At 36.4% G+C, this 23,740-nt stretch overlaps 1 protein-coding gene across 1 annotated transcript; it reads right to left on the reverse strand.

Annotated features, from left to right (window-relative positions):
- Positions 1–525: 525 nt before the first annotated feature.
- LOC128639594 (pyrokinin-1 receptor-like) lies at positions 526–23,722 on the reverse strand. The gene is made up of 2 exons (XM_053691729.1): positions 22,819–23,722; positions 526–986 (listed from the first exon to the last, which is right to left on the reverse strand). Exons 1-2 carry the CDS (start codon positions 23,720–23,722, stop codon positions 526–528), a joined length of 1,365 nt encoding a protein of 454 aa, XP_053547704.1.
- Positions 23,723–23,740: the final 18 nt, after the last annotated feature.

Raw genomic sequence — 23,740 nt, forward strand, 5'->3', positions numbered from 1 at the left:
ACTATATGGCAACCATTTTGCAAAAATGCTTTTAACAATGCTATACACTATTTGGCAACAGTGTTTTTACAATGTATAACAAATGATGCATTTAGCAAGAAATACGTTTGATAATAGAAGTAAATTAGAACGTTTTTTAATTGGACAATCTATCTTAATCATAAAAGAAAAAAAAATTGAGTTTCATGTATATTTAGCTATTTCAAGCAGACACTATAAAAATGGATTGAAATGCCATGGAAGCAAACACAACTTAATTTTCATGTTCTTGCACACCAAACTCTAATGGATTGGAACAAGAACCTTGACAGTGCAAAGTGCATTTGAAACCTAAACATTTGGAAAAACATTCTTTTCTTCCGATGGTTTCAAATTAGAAATCTGCAAAATCCCATTTGCTCAGCATTTTTAACAAATAGGAACAGAGCCCAATATTTGTTAGATCCAATAAATTTTGATCACATTACAACGATGTAGTTTATATAAACACATTCACTTGTAAGAAGAACTGATATTATGATATTCTTAGGGAACCGAGTAATCTCCTTTCTCCATCATATTTAGGTGACGAAAGAGTAGAAGCTTTGGGTCACTGTTTCGAGCTTGTCCAACACATTCTTTCTGCTCTCCTTCATTTGAGTTCAGTGTCCATGTTGAACGTGTACTTGGTGCAGAGACAAGAGAAGATCCACCGGATCTTGCACAAGAAGCATGGCAAGTATTGCCCCGCCCATCTGAAGATTTTGTGTTTCCTGGTAGAACTGTTGTCAGTGTCTCCCAACATGCACTCCGAAATGATGTAGAGGAAATACAAAAAAGAATGGGGTCCAAAGCACTATTTAGGTACCAAAGTGGCAAAGATAAATAGGTCTTCAGCCAGGTATACACTTTGTAGACATGCGCATTCCAATTATCGATATATATTTGCATGAGCGATGAGGCGGTGTCAGGGAAATTGCAGAGAAAAAAGGCAACAACCACAGCTCCTGTAGAGAAATAAAGTATTTTATTAGTTTTCTTATAGCAAAAATTAGATACATTTACTTATTAAAGGGACATTAAATAAAAAATCAAACTTAAATGGATCGGATACAGCAAGACATTTTAACCCTTTGAGTGCTAAGCGATTTCCCACCTGGGTGTTAAGCTGGATTTTAGTTTTTTTTTTAATACATATTTTTTTAACTTTTTTTTTTTTCCAGATCCCCAAGACTTATATCGTTGGAAAGGTTAGGCGATTACCTTTCCAAGGGTGGGTCTTGGGGGTCGTAGCTGCTTAGATGCCTGAAATACATTTCCCTATACTTTATTTTTAAATAAAGTTGCGCGGTGATGTCATCACATCATTGCGTGTGACATCACTGCGCAAAACTTGAAGCCCTGTCGATTCCTGTCACTATACAGGCCCGATTGCCAGGGTGGAGTCGATAAGAGCCCCCAGATTGCCCTCAAGGTGGGTGAGTGCTAGCAACGGCTCTGAGCCATCGTCAGCACCTGACTGGAAAAATTTGAGACGGTTCAGAGCCGTCGTTAGCACTCTGAGTAATTCTAGGTGAGCTCAGGAGTGTGCATGTGTCTTTAGCCTCCCAGCAGCATTTGCAGTAGTGTTTATAGCAATGTTAAAAATTGTTGCAAATATTTCTGCCATAGAATTCTAAAGACATGCTACTAAGCTCCCATCAGCCTATCTAGGTTTATTATTAAACAAAGGATACCAAGAGAACAAATCGTATTTGATAATAGAAGACTCTGGGGCCAATTTACTAAGCAGCGGATGCTGCTTGAATCAGGAGTTAAGAAGCAGTGGTCATAAGACCCCTGCTCCTTAACCCATCCGCCACCTCTGAGGTGGCAGACGGCAATCATCCTGATCAGATACGATTGGGATGATTGACACCCCCTGCTAGTGGCCGATTGGCTGCGAATGTGCAGGGGGCGGCATTGCACAAGCAGTTCACTAATGATAAAAGCTAAATGTAAAGGCCACATAGTGATACTGGCAGTGGAAATAGTTTAAAGGAAGGGAGTAGTACTTTAAATAAATAAAGACAGCTACTTTCTTCTGTCTTTATTTTTTTAAAGTACTCCTTTCTTCTTTTCTTCTCCTTCTTGTCCCCGATAAGAACGTTGTACTTGTGAATAAGAGACTTCCGCACCGCATTATCTTGTATCAGAGTTTAGCTAGGGAGTCTTTATTCTTACTACTAATTAGCGGATAGATTGACATATACATAAGAAAAAGCAAAATGAGGTTCCCTATTTGAGACCCATAAGTGGTCTCCTCCTATGCATAATTACCTTCTACCATAATTACCACGAGTGGCCTCAGATACCATGGGGTATATAGTTTGAACGGCAAACAATGTACAATCTAATAATACTGACACTTGGCATATGAACATGTAATGTTTATTTACCTGTTTTGTTCTTTTATACTGGTTGTATACTGCGAGACAAATTTTCTTTGTATATTTTTCTGACATATGCTATTTGTAAGCCTTGAATTGAACTTTAATAAAAAAAAACCCTATTACAAAGCATAACATGAGAACAAATTTTGATGGAAAATGAAAATTTCAACCTTTTTAAAAATGGTATGCTCTGTCTGAATACCAAAACAAAGGCATGCAAGGTGTATATATAAGGTATATTACTTTGTGCTTTAATATGCATAAACACATTGAAAATATTTTTTGTTTCCCAAATAAGGGCTAAATTATGAGTGGAGGGGTAGTTTGCACTCCCGCTCTCGCATTAACTCTGCTAGAAGTAAGCCTTATGCGTGCCTCGGCTAGCGCTCGTATTACAAGTTGAAAGTAAAAAGTTTTCACATGAACACAAAAAGCCGAAGTCCGAATATCACGAACGCTTTAACATATTCCCCTATAGTCTTCAATGGAGCATGAAAAGGGAAAAAAAAGAAAAGAAAAAAAGAATACCATTAGGCACAAACTAGATAACATTTCAAGTGCCTTAACCCGACATGAAATGCTAATGTTTCACATTAAAATGTTCTTCACATAGAAGAATATGTTCTATTTATTCATAAATACATATTTCTATTTATATCTATCTATCTAATGGTATTTTAATACAATATATATCTACAGTATATGTATATATATATATATATATATATATATAATTATATATATAGGTGTATAGGTGTAGATATATACAGATATATATAGAAATATCTATTTATAAAAAAAAAGAACGTATTCCCTTACGTGAAGAACATTGGAATGTGAAATATAAACACTTTATTAAATGTGAATATTGCATACAAATGATTTTACATGTTTTCAGCTACTTGACTGCAAATGGTTCCAATGCACTTATAAATATGTCTATGGGGCCTATCTATCAAGCTCCGTATGGAGCTTGACGCCCCGTGTTTCTGGAGAGCCTACAGGCTCGCCAGAAACAACAGTTTTGATGCAGCGGTCTAAAGACTGACAGACGGAGTACGATCGGGTTGATTGAAAACCCCCTGCTGGCGGCCAATCTGCAGGGGGATGCGTTGCACCAGCAGCTCACAAGAGCTGCTGGTGCAATTCTGAATACGGAGAGCGCATTGCTCTCCGCATTCAGCGATGTCTGTCGGACCTGATCCGCACTGTCGGATCAGGTCCGACAGACCGTTGTTAAATAGGCCTCTATATGTGTGTGTATGCATCTTTATATTTAAGCCCTTTGCAGTCCTTTTTTTCTAACATCTGAGGCCTCATATCTTTGAGCCCTTATAACTTTTTATGTACTGTTAAATGATTTTTTTATGTTCTTCCCACTTTTTAGTCAAGAGTAACCATTAACCAGAGCTCTGAATTCGCTCTATCCCGACGCATGTTAAATTCAATTGCACTCAAGCAATCCCCTTTACTTTCAACTTGTTATACCTGCGCTACTTCCAACGTGCACAAAGGGGACGATTTATGTAGCTGTGAATGCAGCTGTTTCCCCGCAAGCCTTCAGGCTCCCCAGAAACATAAGTTAAGAAGCAGTGGTCTTGACCGCTGCTCCTTAACTCGTCAGCCACCTCTGAGGCGGCGGACGGCAATCATCCCGATCGGATATGATTGGGCTGATTGACACCCCCTCCTAGCGGCCGCAAATCCGCAGGGGTCGGCATTGCACAAGCATTTCACACTAAATGCATGTGCAATGATAAATGCCGACAGCGTCGGCGGACATGATCCTCTACAGTGGATCATGTCTGCCCGCATCTTCATAAATCGGCCCCAAAGAGCCTCGATAAACCCCTTTTCGCTTGCACGCAACAGTTAGTGCACCACTAGTAATATAGCCCTTAATGGTAAATGAAAACTGTTTTCTGTGAAAATAATACAGAAGTATGAGGCATGTACTTCCTGGTCATGATTACTGGCTAATAAGGACTCTTTAAGAATCTCTACAACTCTATTGTGGAAAAGGACAGACATTTGCAAAGCCTAACAAGAAATCAGTTCTCAAACAAGTTGTTTTTTTTAATAAATAAAGAAATAAAAGTAAATAAACTGTCATTCATTGTTTAGCTGCAAGAAAATATTTGCTACAATGTGCATGAGTTTGTAAATGATTATCTTTTATTAAATTCTGTCACTTTATGTAAATACTTTTTCACAACTGACATTCAAAACACAATATTCAATAACTTATAATTTATATTTAGATGCTAAATAATTGCCTACATACATCTAGATTACGAGTTTTGCGCTCGTGTTTTAACGATGAAAAAATGGCCATTTCAGCGTTAAAACAGCACCGCAGCCATTACAAGTCTTGTCGGTATAGCTGTACCGCAAGCCTTTTAGCTTGTACCACAACATCAGTCCCGCACACGTAAAAATTATGTTTTTTCATGGGACTTCCATAGCGCTGCCATTACGAGTTTTGCGGTGAGGCTAAAAAGCTTGCGTTGTAGCCTATACCAATAAGATCTGTTCCGCAATCTAAAAGCAGTAGTTAGGAGTTTTACGCTACAAAACTGTTACATAAAACTCATAACTTAAGTGTTACAAAATGCACTAAACACCCATAAACTACCTATTAACCCCTAAACCGAGGTCCTCCCGGATCGCAAATACTATATTAAATTTATTAACCCCTAATATGCCGCTCCCGACATCGCCGCCACTAAAAATAATTATTAACCCCTATTCCGCCGCTCCCCGACATTGTCACCGCTATAATAAAGTTATTAACCCCCAAACTGCCGCCCTCCCGCATCACAAGCACTATTTAAATATTATTAACCCCTAATCTGCCATCCGCCCACATCGCCCCCACTGTACTAAAGATATTAAGCCCTTCACCGCCGCCACTATAATAAACCTATTAACCCCTAAACCACAAGCCCACCATAACGAAATATACTAAAGTAAACTATTAACCCCTAAACCGAAAGCCCTCCACATCGCAATAAACTAAATTAAACTAGTAACCCCTAAACCTAACCATAACCCTAACGTAACCCTAACACCCCCTAACTTCATATTAAAATTACAATTTCCCTAGCTTAAATTAAATTAAAACTTACCTGTCAAATTAAATTTTGTAATGATAGGTTTTAATGTAAGGTAGGTTAGGTTTTATTTGACTGGTAAGCTTGTATTTATTTTAACTAGGTAGTTAGTAAATAGTTAATAATTATTTACTAACTAGTGTACCTAGTTAAAACAAATACAAACTTACCTGTGAAATAAAACTAAAACCTAAGCTAGCTACAATATAACTATTGTTTATATTGTAGCTAGCTTAGGTTTCATTTCACAGGTAAGTATGTATTTCGTTTTAAATAGGAATTATTTAGTTAATAATTGTAAGTTTAATTTAGCTTTATATTAATTATGTTAAAGTTAGGGGGTGTTAGGGTTATGGTTAGGGTTAGGCTTAGGGTTACGTTAGGGTTAGGTTTAGGGGTTAATATACTTTAATTTAGGTTGATGCAATGTGGGGGGCTGGCGATTTAGGGGTTAATAGGTTTATTTAGTGGTAGTGATGTGGGAGGCCAGAGGTTTAGGGGTTAATAGCTTTATTTCATTGCAGCGATGTCGGGGAGCAGCGGAATAGGGGTTAATAGATTTATTATAGTGTGGGCGATGTTGGGGTGCAGGTGAATAGGGGTTATTAACTTTAGTATAGTGTGGGCGATATCAGGAGCGGCAGATTAGGGGTTAATAGTTTTTTTTAGGTGGCGGCGATATCAGGGGCAGCAGATTAGAGGTTAATAACTGTAGGTGGGTGGTGGCAATGTTGGGGGCAGCAGATTAGGGGTGTTTAGACGTGGGGTTTATGTTATATTGTTAGGTTTAAACATTAGTTGTTTTTTTCCCCCATAGACATCAATGGGCTGCGTTACTTAGCTTTTCTTTCCGCAATCGCAGGTGTTAGACTTTTTTCTGACCAGCTTTTTTTTGTCCAGCTGCTTGAAAACTTGTAATGGCTGCGCTATAGGGGGTTAAATAACACAACTTTTGTTGCGTTCGTTAATTTCCCTATAGCGCACATAACTCGTAATCTAGCTGATAGTTTCTATTTTTTATTACAACAGTTCAGTCTAAGGTATTTATATATATTTGACAACCCAGTTAACAAATTATGTTCATTTAAAAAAAAAAATCAGATAAAGAACTGTTTTCTACTTACTTTTAACAACTAAATAGGAAGGAGATATAAACTCATTCCAAATACAAAAAAATATTTTAGTAAATAAAAGGGACATGAAAACCAAATGTTTGCTTTCATGCTTCAGATAGAATAAACAATTTGAAACAACTTTCCAATTTACTTATCATATCAAATGGGCTTCATTCTCTTGATATTTTTGTTAAAGAAGCAGCAATGCGCTGCTAGGAGCTAGCTTAACTCACTGGAACTTTGAGCCAATGACAAGAGGCATATATGTGGAGCCACCAATCATCAGCTAGCTCCTAATCTATCTGTGGGAGCTGTCTGCATTAACCAATGAACAACTGATGTTTGTGGGTTGGAAACAGCATTAAAATACATCTCTTTAATATAATTTTTAGTACCTAACTGATGAACTGTGCAAAAAATATAATAGAATAATGATATAATAAAAATGAATTAATGAATAATATAATATCTTTATAAGACAGAAGCAGGTCAGAGTTTGAGGATATTTGAGGATATCTAAACAAAAGCACAGCTTATGGTAATGCAGTCATTTAGTTGAGACATCTATCAGTAATCTCCCCTGGACCTATTTAATGGGCACACCAACCAGCAGATTTTACTGACTACCGGGCTGTATTAAATTATTTCAGTCTTTTTTTGCACAAATTATAATTTAATCAATTTATGTTAATGTATGGAATTAATTTGTGCTTTGGAGTGCTTAAAGGAACAGTCTACACCAGAATTATTATTGTTTAGAAAAAATAGATAATCACTTTATTACCCATTCCCCAGTTTTGCACAACCAACATTTTTAAATTAATATACTTTTTACCTCTGTGATTACTTATTACCTAAGCCTTTGCAGACTGCCGTCTTATTTCAATTATTTTGATAGACTTGCACTTTAGTCAGTCAGTGTCCTCACTCCTCTCATAAGTAACTCTACCGGCATGAGCACAATGTTATCTTAATGGCACACCTAAACTAACGCCCTCTAGCTGTGAAAAACTGTCAAATGCATTGAGATAAGAGGTAGCCTTCAAGGGCTTAGACATTAGCATATGAGCCTACCTAGGTTTAGCTTTCAGCTAAATACGATTAAAGCAATTAAATACATCAGTTGGTATTTTACAGCTCAGTATTTCAAACGGTGCAAAAAAAAAAGTAAATACATTTTTTTTTAAAAATCATCTGAAATTGTGTAATTTCTTTGGATGTGTCAAATTCTTGTTAATGTTCTGGCTGCCCAAGGGTTAACGCTAATCCTGACCTAGACCTAGATATAAACAGACTCATACCATGCTGAGATTTAATACATAGCTTAAAGAATAGTATAAACACGACAAGCATGTGTGAAATTTATAAAAGCAGGATAATAAGTTTGACAAAAAAGTGATGACTAAAATATTCTATATATATATATATATATATATATATATATATATATATATATATATATATATATGTATATATAATATTATATTCATTCATGTAAAGGTGTATCTATTATAGGCCAAACTTTTAGGATATCTGAACTGGAGCACAGGTGAAATAATTAGCTGATCAGTAACCATAGTTATTAACCTGCTCTTACCCAGGGTAATCCTGAAAATCTGTCCATTTAGTGTGCCCTCAAGAGGCAGGGGCAGATTCCAGAACTTAAAACACGTCATCCCATTGGCATGAATAGGGAATGTGATATCAATTACTTTATTGATGATTAGATTATGTTCAATGTTCTGTTTTCTATGCCTCACCATTTATGGCCTGTATTCTTTATTTTTCCAGTTATCTGATTTTTTCTGGTTATCTGCTTCTTTCCCATTTTTTTCTTTTTTTTTTTTTTTTTTTTTTTTTTTTTTTTTTCTTTATTTCTTCCTTTATTGTATTTTATTCTATAGTAGTATCCTCTGCCAGCTAAAACTTAGAACACTTTATTTTTGTAAGTTTTTTCCTTTAACATTTGTTATATATTTTTAGGTCATAGAAAATCAAAGTATATATGTATATCTACTTACATTTATTATTATTAATTTTTTTGGTTTTCTTGTCTAAACTTACAATTTTTGGTTTTCTATTTGTGTAACTTGATGCACCTAATAACTTCATCATTATTAGCATTTAATCTTTGTGTCTGTTTACTCTGTAACTTTGTTCATTAATGGCTAATTGAAATTGTCCTGTATCTCCTCAGCACTATCTATGTTTTTAACCTGCTTTTATTTTGGCTGCTGAAGGGTTAACCTTTTTCTGTCTAGCCTATAAATAGTCTAGGTTGTCACATAGACAATAGTCTATGAGTAAGCGCCACTAGGGGGCGCGAAACGCGTAAGACCTTATCCGTGCTGTTTTCCCTGCCTGTCAGTCTGCCTTTTAATATGGCCAAGTGCCCTCAATAAAGACTTTATATTTTATCATTTTTTCGTGGGTCTGAATTGTAGTGCCTGCCGCCTCTTCTACCTAGCTATTTCTTCACGGGCTAATCCTCCGTTACCTGGCTACGGCACTCCGTGAGTATCCTGTGGATCTTCAGTGACCTTTCCCTAAGGTTTGCATTTCCGGTTCATTCCGAGGACGCCATAGCTGCGATTACCTTCTCACCTTCACGCTACCTGGATTCGCTTATCGCTTGGCTTAGCATTCATCGGAACAGGTTGGGACATCGAGGACCACACATTCAGTGAGTAACTTTTTTCAACTTATTCACATCTGCATATCGCTGTTTTGAGACCGGAGTGTCTTTCAAAGGAACTTTGTTTTGAGCAAGCAAAAAAGTACGGTGATATAATAAAGTTTAATAGTTACTCCTAGTTCATAGTGGAACCAATTAGTTTGACCAACCTGTATAAAAAGGACATTATAGTTAGTTTGTATTTTAGAACAGACTATATTATTTTTGTGCCTTATTTCATATACCGGAGTTTTCCAGCCACTCACGTACACAGACCCACTTCACACTTTCTGACTTGACATGGCAGGGGTGGATACAGGAGCTAATGATATGGCTGACACAGAGTACACAGACGATAATTTTGCATCAGATCCACCAGAGGATCAAACTACAGATTACTGTTATGAGATTTTCGATCTCATTACAAGGAAAAAGTTTTTTGACCAGATCTTCTCGGATGATTTAGGTAAAGACAACCTAGATATAAGGAAATCTTTTAAATCACTACAACATTCCTTGACAACAGATTTAAGACTCATGTGGGATATTGTAGCATTTCAGAAATATCTAGATCATCAACGCATACCAAGAGGCTTAAGAATAAAAAAATACCCCTCTTTTGAGTTTGAAGACAGCACTGATATGGATGACTGGAATACTGCCTTATCTGAGTGCTCTTTTAAACTTATTAATATCCTAGTACGAGTTAAAACAAAGAAGCGTGCACAGTTACAAACGGAAATTAAAGTGAAAAAAGAGGACCTGAAAAATTATGAGCATTGCACCAACTATGTTGAAAATAAAAAGAAGATGGATGAGGCTATAAATAAATTTGATGCTGAACAAACTTCCAGAAAAAGCAATAAATTCAATCGTGACAAAGAAGATTATGAACTAAATAAAGTTTATAACTGGGCTGCTGTTCGAAAGCAAAGAAAAGAATCATTCTGGAAAAATAAGAAAGCCAATAAAAGCAATAATATTGGGAAAAGTCAACAAGGCTCTAAAAGTGAAGACGATCTAAAAGAATATCCTAAGTCTATTCTGAAAAACAAACAAAAAAGAAAAGTAGTATTCAGCAACGATGGAGAGTCCACTGATTCAGATGTTACATCAAAGGGCACTGGGATCTCTTCCAGTTCCTCTATTCCTTCTTCTCTCTCCTCCTCTCCCTCTCTCTCTTCTTCTTCTTCTGCTTTTTTACAGGTGCCAGCTGTGGACGAACCAGAGGAGATCCAACGGACAGGCAGAGTAAAAACAAGAAAAATATCTCCAAAAGAGAAAGAAGAAAGAGAAGATGGAGAAGCAAAAGGTCAAGCAAAGAACAAAAAGAAGAAGTGAAGTTACCCATAGAGTCATCTGCCAAAGGGACCTTATCCACATCTTTTTGTGATACAAGTGTGGTCAATATTTCGGACTACCCATTATCCAAAGAAGAAATTAAAGTCTTATCAAAAGGACTTGGGTTTGCACCTACCAACAATTTCTCAAGTTTCAATACATTATTAGATGTGAATAAATTTGTGCGCAAATTGTCCCTTAAAAGGTTCTTCGCACAGAATAGAGTTAATGATATATCTCTAAACAAAAATGTAACAAGTCTTCAACATAATCCCAATGTTTCTCATTTAGTATTTCAGGATGCTTGTGCCTTAACTACTCTTGAAGATTTATACTCAGATAGTTATAATAACCAGGACTCTAATTCTCACTCAGTACCAAGACCTAACAAACACAATTCTGAATTTTATCCAAAGAGTTCTAGGGGTCCTCTAGTAAATGCTTTTCAAAAAGCAGTTCAGGCAGATATATTAAGGCTAGAAAAAGATACTGACAACAGTGCTGCCTCCCCCAATCTTACATATAAAGAAAGACTAGCTGTTAAGTCCTTAAGTAATAATAATAACATTGTCATTCGTAACTCTGATAAGGGAGGCAGCATTGTAGTCATGAACAAGACCAGCTATTTTGATGAAGCCCACAGACAGTTGTCTGATAGAGGCACATATCGTTTATTGAGCAGTAATCCAACCAATATTTTTAAACATAGTCTAAAACAACTTATTACTGATGGCATTTCTTTGGGAGTCTTTAAAGAACAAGATATGAATTCACTGTTACCTGAAAACCCAATATGTCCTGTATTTCACCATGTACCAAAAATACATAAGAGTCTAGACTCCCCTCCGGGTAGACCCATAGTGGCCGGTATTGGTTCTTTGTTTGAACCACTAGGGGAGTGGTTAGATTCTATATTACAGCCTATTGCTACTTCGCAACTGAGTTATCTTAGAGATAGCTCACACTTATTAAACACATTAGATAACATCAATTGGCAACCTAACTTTACTTGGGTCGTTATAGATATAACCTCCTTATATACTTCTATTCCACAAAGCTTGGGTATACAGGCAGTTGAATTTTTTTTGCATAGGGACTCTAAGTTGGAATCCCCTATTATTGAATATGTTTGTGAGGTATTGAGATTTCTTTTGTCACATAATTATTTTTTATTTGATAACCAATATTATTTACAAACATGTGGCACAGCCATGGGGGCCAAATATGCGCCCTCATTTGCCAATATCTTTGTTGCCTGGTGGGAGCTATTATATGTGTATACACCAATGAACTCTTGGTGTGAGGACATAGAATTATTGGTACGCTATATAGATGATCTACTCTTCATAGTTAAAAAACCTGTGGATGATATACTGTTTCATGAATTCCTCGATTTTTGTAACAATAACGAAATGGGTTTAAAATTTACTGGGGTTTATAATAGAGTAAATGTGAACTACTTGGATTTAACCCTACAAATTATTGATAATCAAATAGTGACCAAAACATTTAGAAAGACCACAGCTGGCAACACAATACTCCACGCCACATCTCAACATCCACAACATCTTATTGAATCAATACCCAAATCACAATTTTTAAGACTCAGACGTAATACCAAATCAGATGAGATCTATGAACAGCAGTCCATAGATCTAAGAAATAGACTAACCAGAAGAGGCTATAAGTTTCAGAAGCTAGAAAAATGTAGAAAAAATGTTAGTACTCAACATCAAAATGCCTTATATACCAGGTCCAAGGAAAATAGTTTTGAAGACTCAATAGTATTCACGACTGAATACAGCCAGCAATATCAGGATATTATAAATATTTTAAAAAAACATTTACCAATACTGGCCACTGATGATGTACTTGGTGAATACATCCATAAATTCAGATTTGTCCCAAAAAAGTCTAAAACACTGGGTCAAATACTATCTCCTAGTATGGTTAAGAATACTTCCCAATGTACATCTAAAAATTGGTTGTCTAAAAAAGGCACTTATAAATGTGGGGCCAAAATCTGCTATGCGTGTCCTAACATTCTACAGGGTGACACTTTTCATTGTTCTGCTGATAATAAGAACTATAACATAGATTTTTATGCCAATTGTTCCACTCAATATGCGGTCTACCTACTGACATGTAAATGTTGTCTGTGCCAATATGTAGGTATGACATCACGCAATGTCAGAACCAGATTCAATGAACACATCAGGGACACTAAAAACTACGATCCTGATTCTGCAGTTGCCAACCATTTTAATTATGTTCATTTTTCTAATCAAGCGGAATTGGCTCTGCAAATTATAGACATAGCTGTAGTCCCCCCTAGAGGTGGTAATAAGTCTAAGATATTAGAGAAGAAGGAATTATACTGGATTTTAAAACTTAAAACACGTCATCCCATTGGCATGAATAGGGAATGTGATATCAATTACTTTATTGATGATTAGATTATGTTCAATGTTCTGTTTTCTATGCCTCACCATTTATGGCCTGTATTCTTTATTTTTCCAGTTATCTGATTTTTTCTGGTTATCTGCTTCTTTCCCATTTTTTTCTTTTTTTTTTTTTTTTTTTTTTTTTTTTTTTTTTCTTTATTTCTTCCTTTATTGTATTTTATTCTATAGTAGTATCCTCTGCCAGCTAAAACTTAGAACACTTTATTTTTGTAAGTTTTTTCCTTTAACATTTGTTATATATTTTTAGGTCATAGAAAATCAAAGTATATATGTATATCTACTTACATTTATTATTATTAATTTTTTTGGTTTTCTTGTCTAAACTTACAATTTTTGGTTTTCTATTTGTGTAACTTGATGCACCTAATAACTTCATCATTATTAGCATTTAATCTTTGTGTCTGTTTACTCTGTAACTTTGTTCATTAATGGCTAATTGAAATTGTCCTGTATCTCCTCAGCACTATCTATGTTTTTAACCTGCTTTTATTTTGGCTGCTGAAGGGTTAACCTTTTTCTGTCTAGCCTATAAATAGTCTAGGTTGTCACATAGACAATAGTCTATGAGTAAGCGCCACTAGGGGGCGCGAAACGCGTAAGACCTTATCCGTGCTGTTTTCCCTGCCTGTCAGTCTGCCTTTTAATATGGCCAAGTGCCCTCAATAAAGACTTTATATTTTATCATTTTTTCGTGGGTCTGAATTGTAGTGCCTGCCGCCTCTTCTACCTGGCAGATTCCAGAACATTCATGTCCTAAATACATGTTTTATTTTCATGCTGCTGAATGTGTATTCTTATCCACAAACAGATATGTGGGAATTGTCCTTTTCAACCAGTAAGCAATCTGTCTCTCAGAATGAGTTTTGATAAAACATGCATATCCTGGTAGCTACAATATCAATTTAAATAGTTTTAACTTTCAAAATATTTGTGTGTGTGACAAGGTTAGCATGTTTAATTGTTACTTTTCTGTGCACTCATTACAGACAGACATATTTTCAGTTTAATGTTCATTTACATTAAAGGGATAAGAAACCCAAACATTTTATTTTGTGATTTAGACAGAGCATACCATTTTACAAAACAATTCCAATTTAATTCTATGCTCAATTTTGCTTTGTTCCCATGTTATTCTTTGTTGAAGAGATACCTAGGTAGATGTCTGGAGCGCTACATGACAGGAAATAGTGCTGCCATCTAGTGCTCTTGCAAATGAATGACATTGTTGCAAAACTTCTGCCATATAGTTCTCCAGTCACATGCACGCTCCTAAGCTTACATCCCTGCTTTTCAACAAAAGATACCAAGAAAAGGAAGAACATTTTATGCTAGAAGCAAATTATAAAGTTGTTTAAAATTGCATGCTCTATGTGAATCATGAAAGAAACATGGGTATTATGTCTCTTTAATAATTGGCTAAACTAATTGTTTACTGTAAATACAAGACATGTTTCAAATATTATTTCTATATTAGTAAATGCAGTGCAGCCTTTAACGGAATCTCAATATGTACTGTATAATGTTAACCCTTTAAGGACACAGCTTTCAGTTTGCTCAATTGTTTTATGACGGAAAAATTCCTTCATATGTCCTTAAGAGGTTAATGAACACTAGACTTCATTATGAACAATAAATATGAATATAATGAATAGATAATTCAATTTGAATGTTCCCCATCAACCTATTTGTGTATGGGGGTTAGGATTCATGTATTGTATTATATGAATAAATCTATACTACTTCTTCATAATTATGTTTAAAGCTTTAGAATTCAGCATCTACTCTCGTCTGTTTGTTTAATAACCTTCTCTGGCTGTATTATATAAGTATTGCACTCTCTTTTATGCTTCTCTGTATAGTAAAACCTATTTAATCCATACTTGAGTAAACACTATTACTATCTGGGGCAGCGAGCCTTAAAGGGGCATGAAACCCTATTTTAAATTGCGCTGATATAACAAGTGGAGCGAAATCTCGATTTTGCTAGCGCAATCTTGATTTACGCTAGAATCCTTACCACGATTTCAGAGCTGTGGTTAACTGTTTTCCGAAATTAAAAAGTTGCACAAAACACTAAAAAAATACATTACAAAGTACAGTTACACTATATTAACGCTGTTTAATAAGAATTACTCTAAAAAAATATTGCACACAAAAGTAAAGTGTTCAAATACATGAGATCTTGGGTGTTAGGAAAAAAAAGCTGCTGAAGGGCTTTAACATTGAGATACATACATATACATGTCTAACGATGGATATGTATGTATATACTGTATATATACAGTATATATATATATAAATAAATATATATGTCTATATATGTGTACATACGTATTAATGTATTTATATGTGTATACTAGGCGATAAGCCTGCCCAGAGGGCAGTCTATGTTTAAAAAATACAAACCACAAGCTAATTTTCCTAAAAATAAAAAATGTAAAATTACAGAAAAAATAAACAAAGCTATCCAAAATAAAAAATTTAAACTTAAACTAATACCCCTATACAAATAAAATTTCCCCCAAAATAAAAAGACCCCCTAATCTAATACTAAACTACCAATAGCCCTTAAAAGGGCCTTTTGTGGGGCATTTCAAGTTAAACAGCTCTTTTACTTAAACAAATTACCAATTACCCCCTAACAGTAAAACCCCACCCAACCAACCCCCCCAAAATAAAAAAAACCTAACGCTAAAAACCTAAACTACCAAAAGGGGCATTTGTATGGGCATTGCCCTGAAAAGGGCATTCAACTCTTTTACTGCTCTTAAAAGGGCAATCAGCTCTTTTACAGCCCATTAAATCCCTAATCTTAAAAATAACCCTCCCCCCAAAACAAATCCTAAAACTAAGCCCCAAATAGGTACTCACTGTTCCTGAAGTCTGGCGGAGAAGGTCTTCTTCCAGGTGGCTCCATCATCTTCTATCTTCATCCTCTGCAAAGGTGGCATGGAGCGGAGCGGTCTTCCCCGATGCGTGGATCCAGATTGGCGGTCCACAGCGGCGGTTCTCAATGGCGGTGATCCACAGCAGCGTGGAGGCTCCTCTTCATCTGATCTCCGGCGTACACTAAAAATTGAAGGGAAGGTACTGCACTCAATTTGGGTTACCTTGCATTCCTATTGGCTGAATTTTTTAAATCATCCAATAGGATTAGAGCTACTGAAATCCTACTGGCTGTTCAAATCAGCCAATAAGATTTCAGTAGCTCTCATCCTATTGGCTGATTTCAAAATTTCAGCCAAAAGGGATGCAAGGTACCCCAATAAATAGGGGGTACCTTGCATTCAATCTTCAGTGTGCAACGGATGATTGCATGAAGAGGAGCCTCCACACCGCTGAGGACCTACGCCGATGAAGACCACCACGTAGGCCCACCGCTGAGGACCACCACTGACGATCCGTGCATCGGGGAAGCCAGCTCCACTCCACGGTGCCTTCGTTCCGAATGAAGATAGAAGATGATGGAGCCGTCTGGAAGAAAACCTTCTCTGCCGGACTTCAGGAACGATGAGTACCTATTTGGGGCTTAGTGTAAGGTTTTTTTTGTTTTTTTTTAAGATTAGGGATTTAATGGGCTGTAAAAGAGCTGAATGCCCTTTTTGTTATACTTTGTGCGGGCGGTTACGTGTTTTTTCGTTGTTTCGTGCAGGCGGTTGCATTTTTTTTTTAAGGCTTTGTTTGCCTACGCTCCATCCAGGTAGATTCCGACAATGGCAGGAGGTCACCACCCTGCCCTTGTCGGAATCCACCGGGATGCAGTTTTGCTGCATCCAGGTGGATTCTTTTGGCTGCGCGTGCAGCCAACATTCTTTTGGCTGCCTCGCATAGCCAACATTCTTTTGAGGATGCCTGCGCAACTGGCGACACAGACAAACGCGTTACAAACGCGATTATAGCATAGATATGTAGTAGGTTAATTAGGTTTATTGCAATGTGGGGGGTTGGCGGTTGAGGGGTTAATATTTTAATTATGCTATTGCGGATTAGGGGTTAATTACTTTATTATTTTGCGATGCAGGGGTTGGCGGTTTAGGTGTTTGTTAATACTTTGTGCGGGAGGTTAGTTTTTTTTGTTATACTTCGTGCGGGCGGATAGGTTTTTTTGTTATTTTGTGTGGGCGGTTACATGTGTTTGTTTTATTTCTTGCGGACGGTTACATGTTTTTCGTTGTTTCATGCGGGCGGTTGCATGTTTTTTTTTTAAGGCTTTGTTTGCCTACGCTGCATAATTGTCGGAATTCACCGGGACCAGGTGGATTCTTTTGGCTGAACGTTCAGCCAACATTCCTTTAAGGATGTGCGCGCAACTGGTGACAACGACAAACACGTTACAAACGCGATTATAATACAGATATGTATTTATAGACATATATACACATATAAGCACATAAACATATATGTGCACATATATCAACATATATACAGTATATATAAGTGCATTAGAGCCTTTTGCCATAAAGTAGATAAAACATGTAAAAGCCTATTTATGCAATATTCATATTTAATAAAGGTTTTACTGTAAATATTTCACTTTCCAATGTTCTGCACATAGCAGAATATGTTCTATGTATTTATAAATAGGTATTCCTATATATAGCTGTATATATCTATACCTATATATAATCATGTATAAATAGGTATAAAAATATATATGTTTAAAAAAAACATCATATATATGTAGAAATATGTATTTATAATTAAAGTGAATATAAATTTTGATGCTAAAGTACCCGGTTTTTAAAAATTTGATTAAAAACAGGGTCACTTTAATTCATCAAAATTTACATTTCACTTGTGTTGTGAAGTCAGGTCGTCACAAAGCCTCTTCCTGGGTCTAAAATGAGGAATACAGCTTCCTCCAATCCCGGCTTTGAATTAGACAGACACTGATTCCCCCGGGGGGGGGGGGGGGAGCCGTGATTGGAGGATGACCTATCCATCATTTCTGACATCAGAAATGGCTTGCGACGACTGGAGGAAGCTGGAGCTGCTGTCAAGTTTAAAAGGTAAGTATTTTTTTCACAACACGAGTGAAATGTAAATTTTGATGAATTAAAGTGCCCCTGTTTTAATCAAATTTTTAAAAACCGGGCACTTTAGCATCAAAATTTACATTCACTTTAAACAGAACATATTCCATTACGTAAAGTACATTGGAAAATTAAATATTAATAATTTCATGTCAGGTTAGCACTATTGAGAATATGTGATGGTGTTTGCGCGAGAGAGTGGGGTGTTTGTTTGTTTTTTTAACTTTATTTCTCTGCACTGCATAGAAAAAATACACTGCAGAAAACCTAAACATTTTTTTTATAAAAAAAACAGCCTTTTATTTTAGTACTGGCAGACTTTCTGCCAGTACTTGTGACCTTTGAGGTGGAGTAGAGAAGAGAGCTGTTTGAGAGGGGTCAGGGAGGGATCAGGGGGTGGGATGTGTCAGGTGGGAGGCTGATCTCTACACTGCAGCTAAAATTAACCCTACAAGCTACCTAATTAACCACGTCACTGCTTGGCATAATACAAGTGTGGTGCACAGCGGCATTTAGCTGCCTTCTAATTCCAAAAAGCAATGCCAAAGCCATATATGTCTGCTATTTCTGAACAAAGTAGATCCCAGAGAAGCATTTACAATAATTTGTGCCATAATTGTACAAACTGTTTGTAAATAATTTCAGTGAGAAACCTAAAATTGTGAAAAAGTTAACGATTATTTTTATTTGATCGCATTTGGTGGTGAAATGGTGGCATGAAATATACCAAAATGAGCCTAGATCAATACTTTGGGTTGTCTACTAAAAATATATATAGTTTTGATAGGTAAATATAAAAAAGGGTCTTTTTCTGTTTAAATGTAGTGATGGCAAAAATGCTAAAAATGCTCTGGTATTTTGGGGACGTTTTTGTCTGAAATGCCCGGTCCTTACGGGGTTAATATAATTTTTTTACCTCTGTGATTACCTTGTATCTAAGCCTCTGCAGACTGGCCCCTTATCTCAGTTCTTTTGAAAGACTTGCATTTTAGCAAATTAGTGCTGACTCATAAATATAACTCCATGGGAATGAGCACAATGTTATCTATATGGCACACATGAACTAGCACTATCTAACTGTGAAAAACTGTAAAAATGCACTGATATAAGAGGCAGCCTTTAAAGTCTTAGAAATCAGTATATGAGCCTACCTAGGTTTAGCTTTCAACAAAGAATACCAAAGCAAATTTGATGATAAGAGTAAATTGTAAAGCTATTTAAAACAGCATGCCCTATCTGAATCTTGAAAGTTGAATTTTGATTAGACTGTCCCTTTAAACAACTTTCCAATGTACTTCTATTATCTAATTTGTTTAATTATCTTGGCATTCTTTGTTAAAATTCATACCTATGTAGGCACAGGAGCTGCTGATTGGTGGCTGCACATATATGCCTCATGTTATTGATTCACTCGTGCATTGCTGTTTCGTTAACAAAGGATACCAAGAGAATGACACAAATTAGATAATAAAACTAAATTGAAAAGTTGTTTAAAATTGAATTCTCTATATAAATCATGAAAGAAAAGTTTTGGGTTTCATGCCCCTTTAAGCCATGGAAAAACTATAAAGTGATTAGTGCTTATGCTAAGTTTCCATAATTGTAACTAGAAGTGCATTTACTTTACGTGTGTGTTTGTGTGGTTTAAAGGGACATAAAACAGGCTGAGAGCTGTGCATATCCTAAAAGGGATAATTAAATAAAAATTGTTTGCATAAAACAATTGTTTAATAATTGCTGGCAAGTATTTTAAAATAATTTTCAAAAATAAGCAAAATAAATCACATAGCTAAGCTGCCTGGAGAAGCCAACTCGACCCCTACCCCCCCCCCCCTTATCAGTGTTTAGACACAGGCATTGTATTTTAACTGAGTTCACAGCTTCTAGTCATGCTCCAGCAGATAATCCCTATTCACTTTTGCATTCTACCAAAATAACAAAATATATAGATACAGCCATAGAAGAAAATGTGTGGGGGGGAGTTCAGAAACTAAAAAGAAAGGGTTAATGGTGAGTCACTGCAGTATAAATTTGCGGTTAAAGTAATTCAAGTACATATTATTATATTTTGTCTCTATCCCAACTTGTTTTATATCTCTTTAATAGTAACAATGTGGTTACAGGGATAGGCAATGTTTCAACAAATAGATTGATGTTATCTGTATTTGTTCTATAACTGAATGTTTGCCAAGAGTGACATAGACACGTATTGATCAATTAGTGGCTGTGTCTTGGCCAGGAAAGCTGGAAGAGCACAGATGGAATTCGTTTAAATGGATAGTATACAGTACTTGCAAGATCTTTCTGCAGTCTTGCAATTAACTAGCTCCATCTTGTTTTCTACAATGTTTTATAATGGTCAAACTTCACCTACCACTAGCCTTATTAGGAGGATCAAATAAGGAATTATTATAATAGACACAGCTAGCCACATTCATTAGTTTAGCAAACTCTGCATTGTTGTGCGTTTCATATCTTATCTTTGCTGAATCCAATTAGGGACTGATATGTTGCAGTGTTAGGCTTGTGAAATCTACCGTGTGCTCTATCAGTTCTCAGTTATATATAATTAAACAATTTATTTTACAATCTCAAAGTGTTCACTGTCCCTTTAAAAATAAAGGCAGAGGTATAACTAGAAACCACAGGGCCCAGGTGCAAGAGTCTAAGAAAGGCCCCCCACACTCCAAAAAGAAAAAGGTGAACACAGAAAAAAAATGTGAATCAGATTACATGTCTGAAAAAGGAGGTACCCTGTGGCCACTGTCTGTGAGATAGTCTGACCCCGCTATTACTGTATATAGTGGCACTGTTTAACCCACCAGCACTGTATATAGTGAGTTAGTGACACAGTCTGTAATCTGCCGGTGAGTTGGATGGCCTGACCCTACCCGTCCCATACTTTATAAAGTGACCACAGTAGTCTGTGACATGGTCCAGGCCCCCTGTACTGTATATAGTGGTACTGTATAGTGACACTGTTTAACCCCCGCCCCCATGCTCTAGTAACAAGGTCTGTAATTTGCTGGTTCCACAAACATACACACACACACACACATACATGCATGCATAAATACACACACAGTCACATACATACATACATACACACATACACTTAAACACCAATGGGTAAAACAGAAACACTAATCCCTGTAGTCAGAGACAGAGACACTAGTGAAGCACCACATCACACTCACATGAAATCAGTGCAGGCAGTGGCAGGTCATGTTTTTTATTTATTTATTTTTTTCTTAAGCTGGGCCCTCCCCTTCGGGGGCATGGTCTCAGTTGCGTACGCTGCACCCCCTGTAGTTCGGCCCCTTAATAAAGGACTTTATCAAAACAACTTTTTATTTGATTTTTTACAGCTTTATGTCCATTTAACGGGACATCAAACTCAAATTTAAAATGCCCAGCAGTGAATTTTGGATTTGAATTGAACATTTTTACTAATGCATGTTGCAAAAATCTGTAATCAGAACACAGAAGGGCGCCATATGGCATAATACAGTTCAACCAAGAGAATATGGAAAAATTATGAGTAACACTCACATAAGAAGTGCACCTCCAGGTGCTATATGCGTGAGGTGGAACTTCACAGCCGTCCAGCGGACCAGGCATTCATGAACTTCTTCCAGGTCAGAGTAACCAGAATCCAAACGGTTTGTGTTTTTAAATTGAGCTCACTTGCACATGGATGTTAATTTATATCCAATTATGCAGATCTGGTGAAGGTTGTAATCGTTTGGATCCTGGTTTCTCTGACCTGGAAAAAGTTCACAAATGCCTGGTTCCTGCTAATACGCGGCTAACAGTCAGCTGGATGGCTGTGAAGTTCCAGCTCACATATATAGCACCTGGAGGTGCGCTTCTTATGTGCTAGTTACAGAGCTTATGGATTTCCTACACTTTTATAAGGCTAACATGCAAATACATATATGTAGTAATTGTTTTTTTCAGGATCTTGTAGACTAAACTGAAAGCAAAAAAAAAAGTCAACCAGAAGGAATTGAGAGCATCATCCTTAATGGACTGATTGTTATTAAGGACATACTTTATGTTTAATTGTCATTTGGTTAAGTCTCCTATAAAAAGAAATTAAGAGCTGCACTCACAACTAAAATTGTGGGTGCAAGTAAAAAGTCTATAGACACTATAACATTAGTTTTCAAACCTGTGCTCAGGCCTCACTAACAGGCCACATTTTGAGGATATCTGAACTGGAGCACAGGTCAAATAATCAGCTGGTTAGTAAACATCGTTATTAACCTGCTCTCATCCAAGGTAATCCTGAAAACCTGGCCTGTTGGGGAGGCTTGAGGACAGGTTTGAAAACCAGTGCACTATAACAAGACTATAGTCAATGAACTGAAAAAAGGAATACATGTTTTATTCATAGTTTGAATTTATGGCGAAATATACATGTTTAATAACATAACTAGTTTTTGTCAGTCCATTTACTGCAGCCTTTTTAATTCCTATTTAAACAGAGATAGAGATAGATAGTAAGACAGACAGTCGTTCAGAAATACAGAAGGATTGACAGACAAACAGATAGGTTAGATAGATTTATAGATAGATAGCTACATAGACAGACAGATAGATAGATAGAGATAGATTAATAGATAGTGACTCATATACATAATTTGTAATTGCACATACTCACCCATAAGTTGTCTGGCTTTTTTTTCATTAAGTGGATGACTCCGAGGTTGTTTTATATGTTTTGAAGTAAAATGCCAATGTGTGCCATTAAGTCCAATTTTTTCTCTCTGGCGATGATTCAAGCTTAGGTGATGGAAAATTAAAAGATGAAAAATAATAATGGTGACCAGTGGCATGACAAAGAACAAAATACTACGTGTTTGTAGGATGCTTTTGTAGACAATGTATGGCTTTGGTTCGATCATTTCACATACTGTAGAATCGAGTACCGCTTCTTCCTGAGAGGTTGCAGTGTAATCTAAGATACAAGCTGAAGACTCTCCATACACTATGGCCACAGGTATTGTTGTAAGGAAGGACAAAATCCAGATAAACACTAACAGATATACCATGCGGGACTTCCTAAGTCCTGTGATTGACCACATAGGATGGCAAATTGCAATATATCTCTCAGAAGTAAATGCAATGATTGTCCAACTAGTTGTAGCACAATAGACCTGTCTTACCATAAAGTAAAGTTTACATACAGTATCAGAGAGAGTCCATGGGTAATATTGCCAAAAATATCTGTAGAGAGTGACCGGAATAGTGAAGAGCAATATTACATCAGCCATAGCTAAACTCAAGAGATAAAAGCGAACTGCACTTACTTTCATCCTCCCATTTCTCATAAGGGTCAAAACACTCAGACCATTAGCCAAAATGCCAAAGATAAAAAGCAGGCTGTAAAATATAGTGGCAGGTATAGCTATGTGGTTGGGCTCCTGACGTTGGGCACCTATAAAAAGATGATTCATGGTCCCAACTGTCATGTTGGTAGTTGTACTGTCATTCCAGGTAGATTCATTGTTTAAATTAATGTGCTTCATGCATTCATTTGCACCTGGGGAGCCGGAATTGTTCATATCAATTTTTTGTGAATA

This window comes from Bombina bombina, chromosome 9 (genome assembly GCF_027579735.1).
Source record: "Bombina bombina isolate aBomBom1 chromosome 9, aBomBom1.pri, whole genome shotgun sequence".
Classification (NCBI taxonomy): Eukaryota; Metazoa; Chordata; class Amphibia; order Anura; family Bombinatoridae; genus Bombina; species Bombina bombina.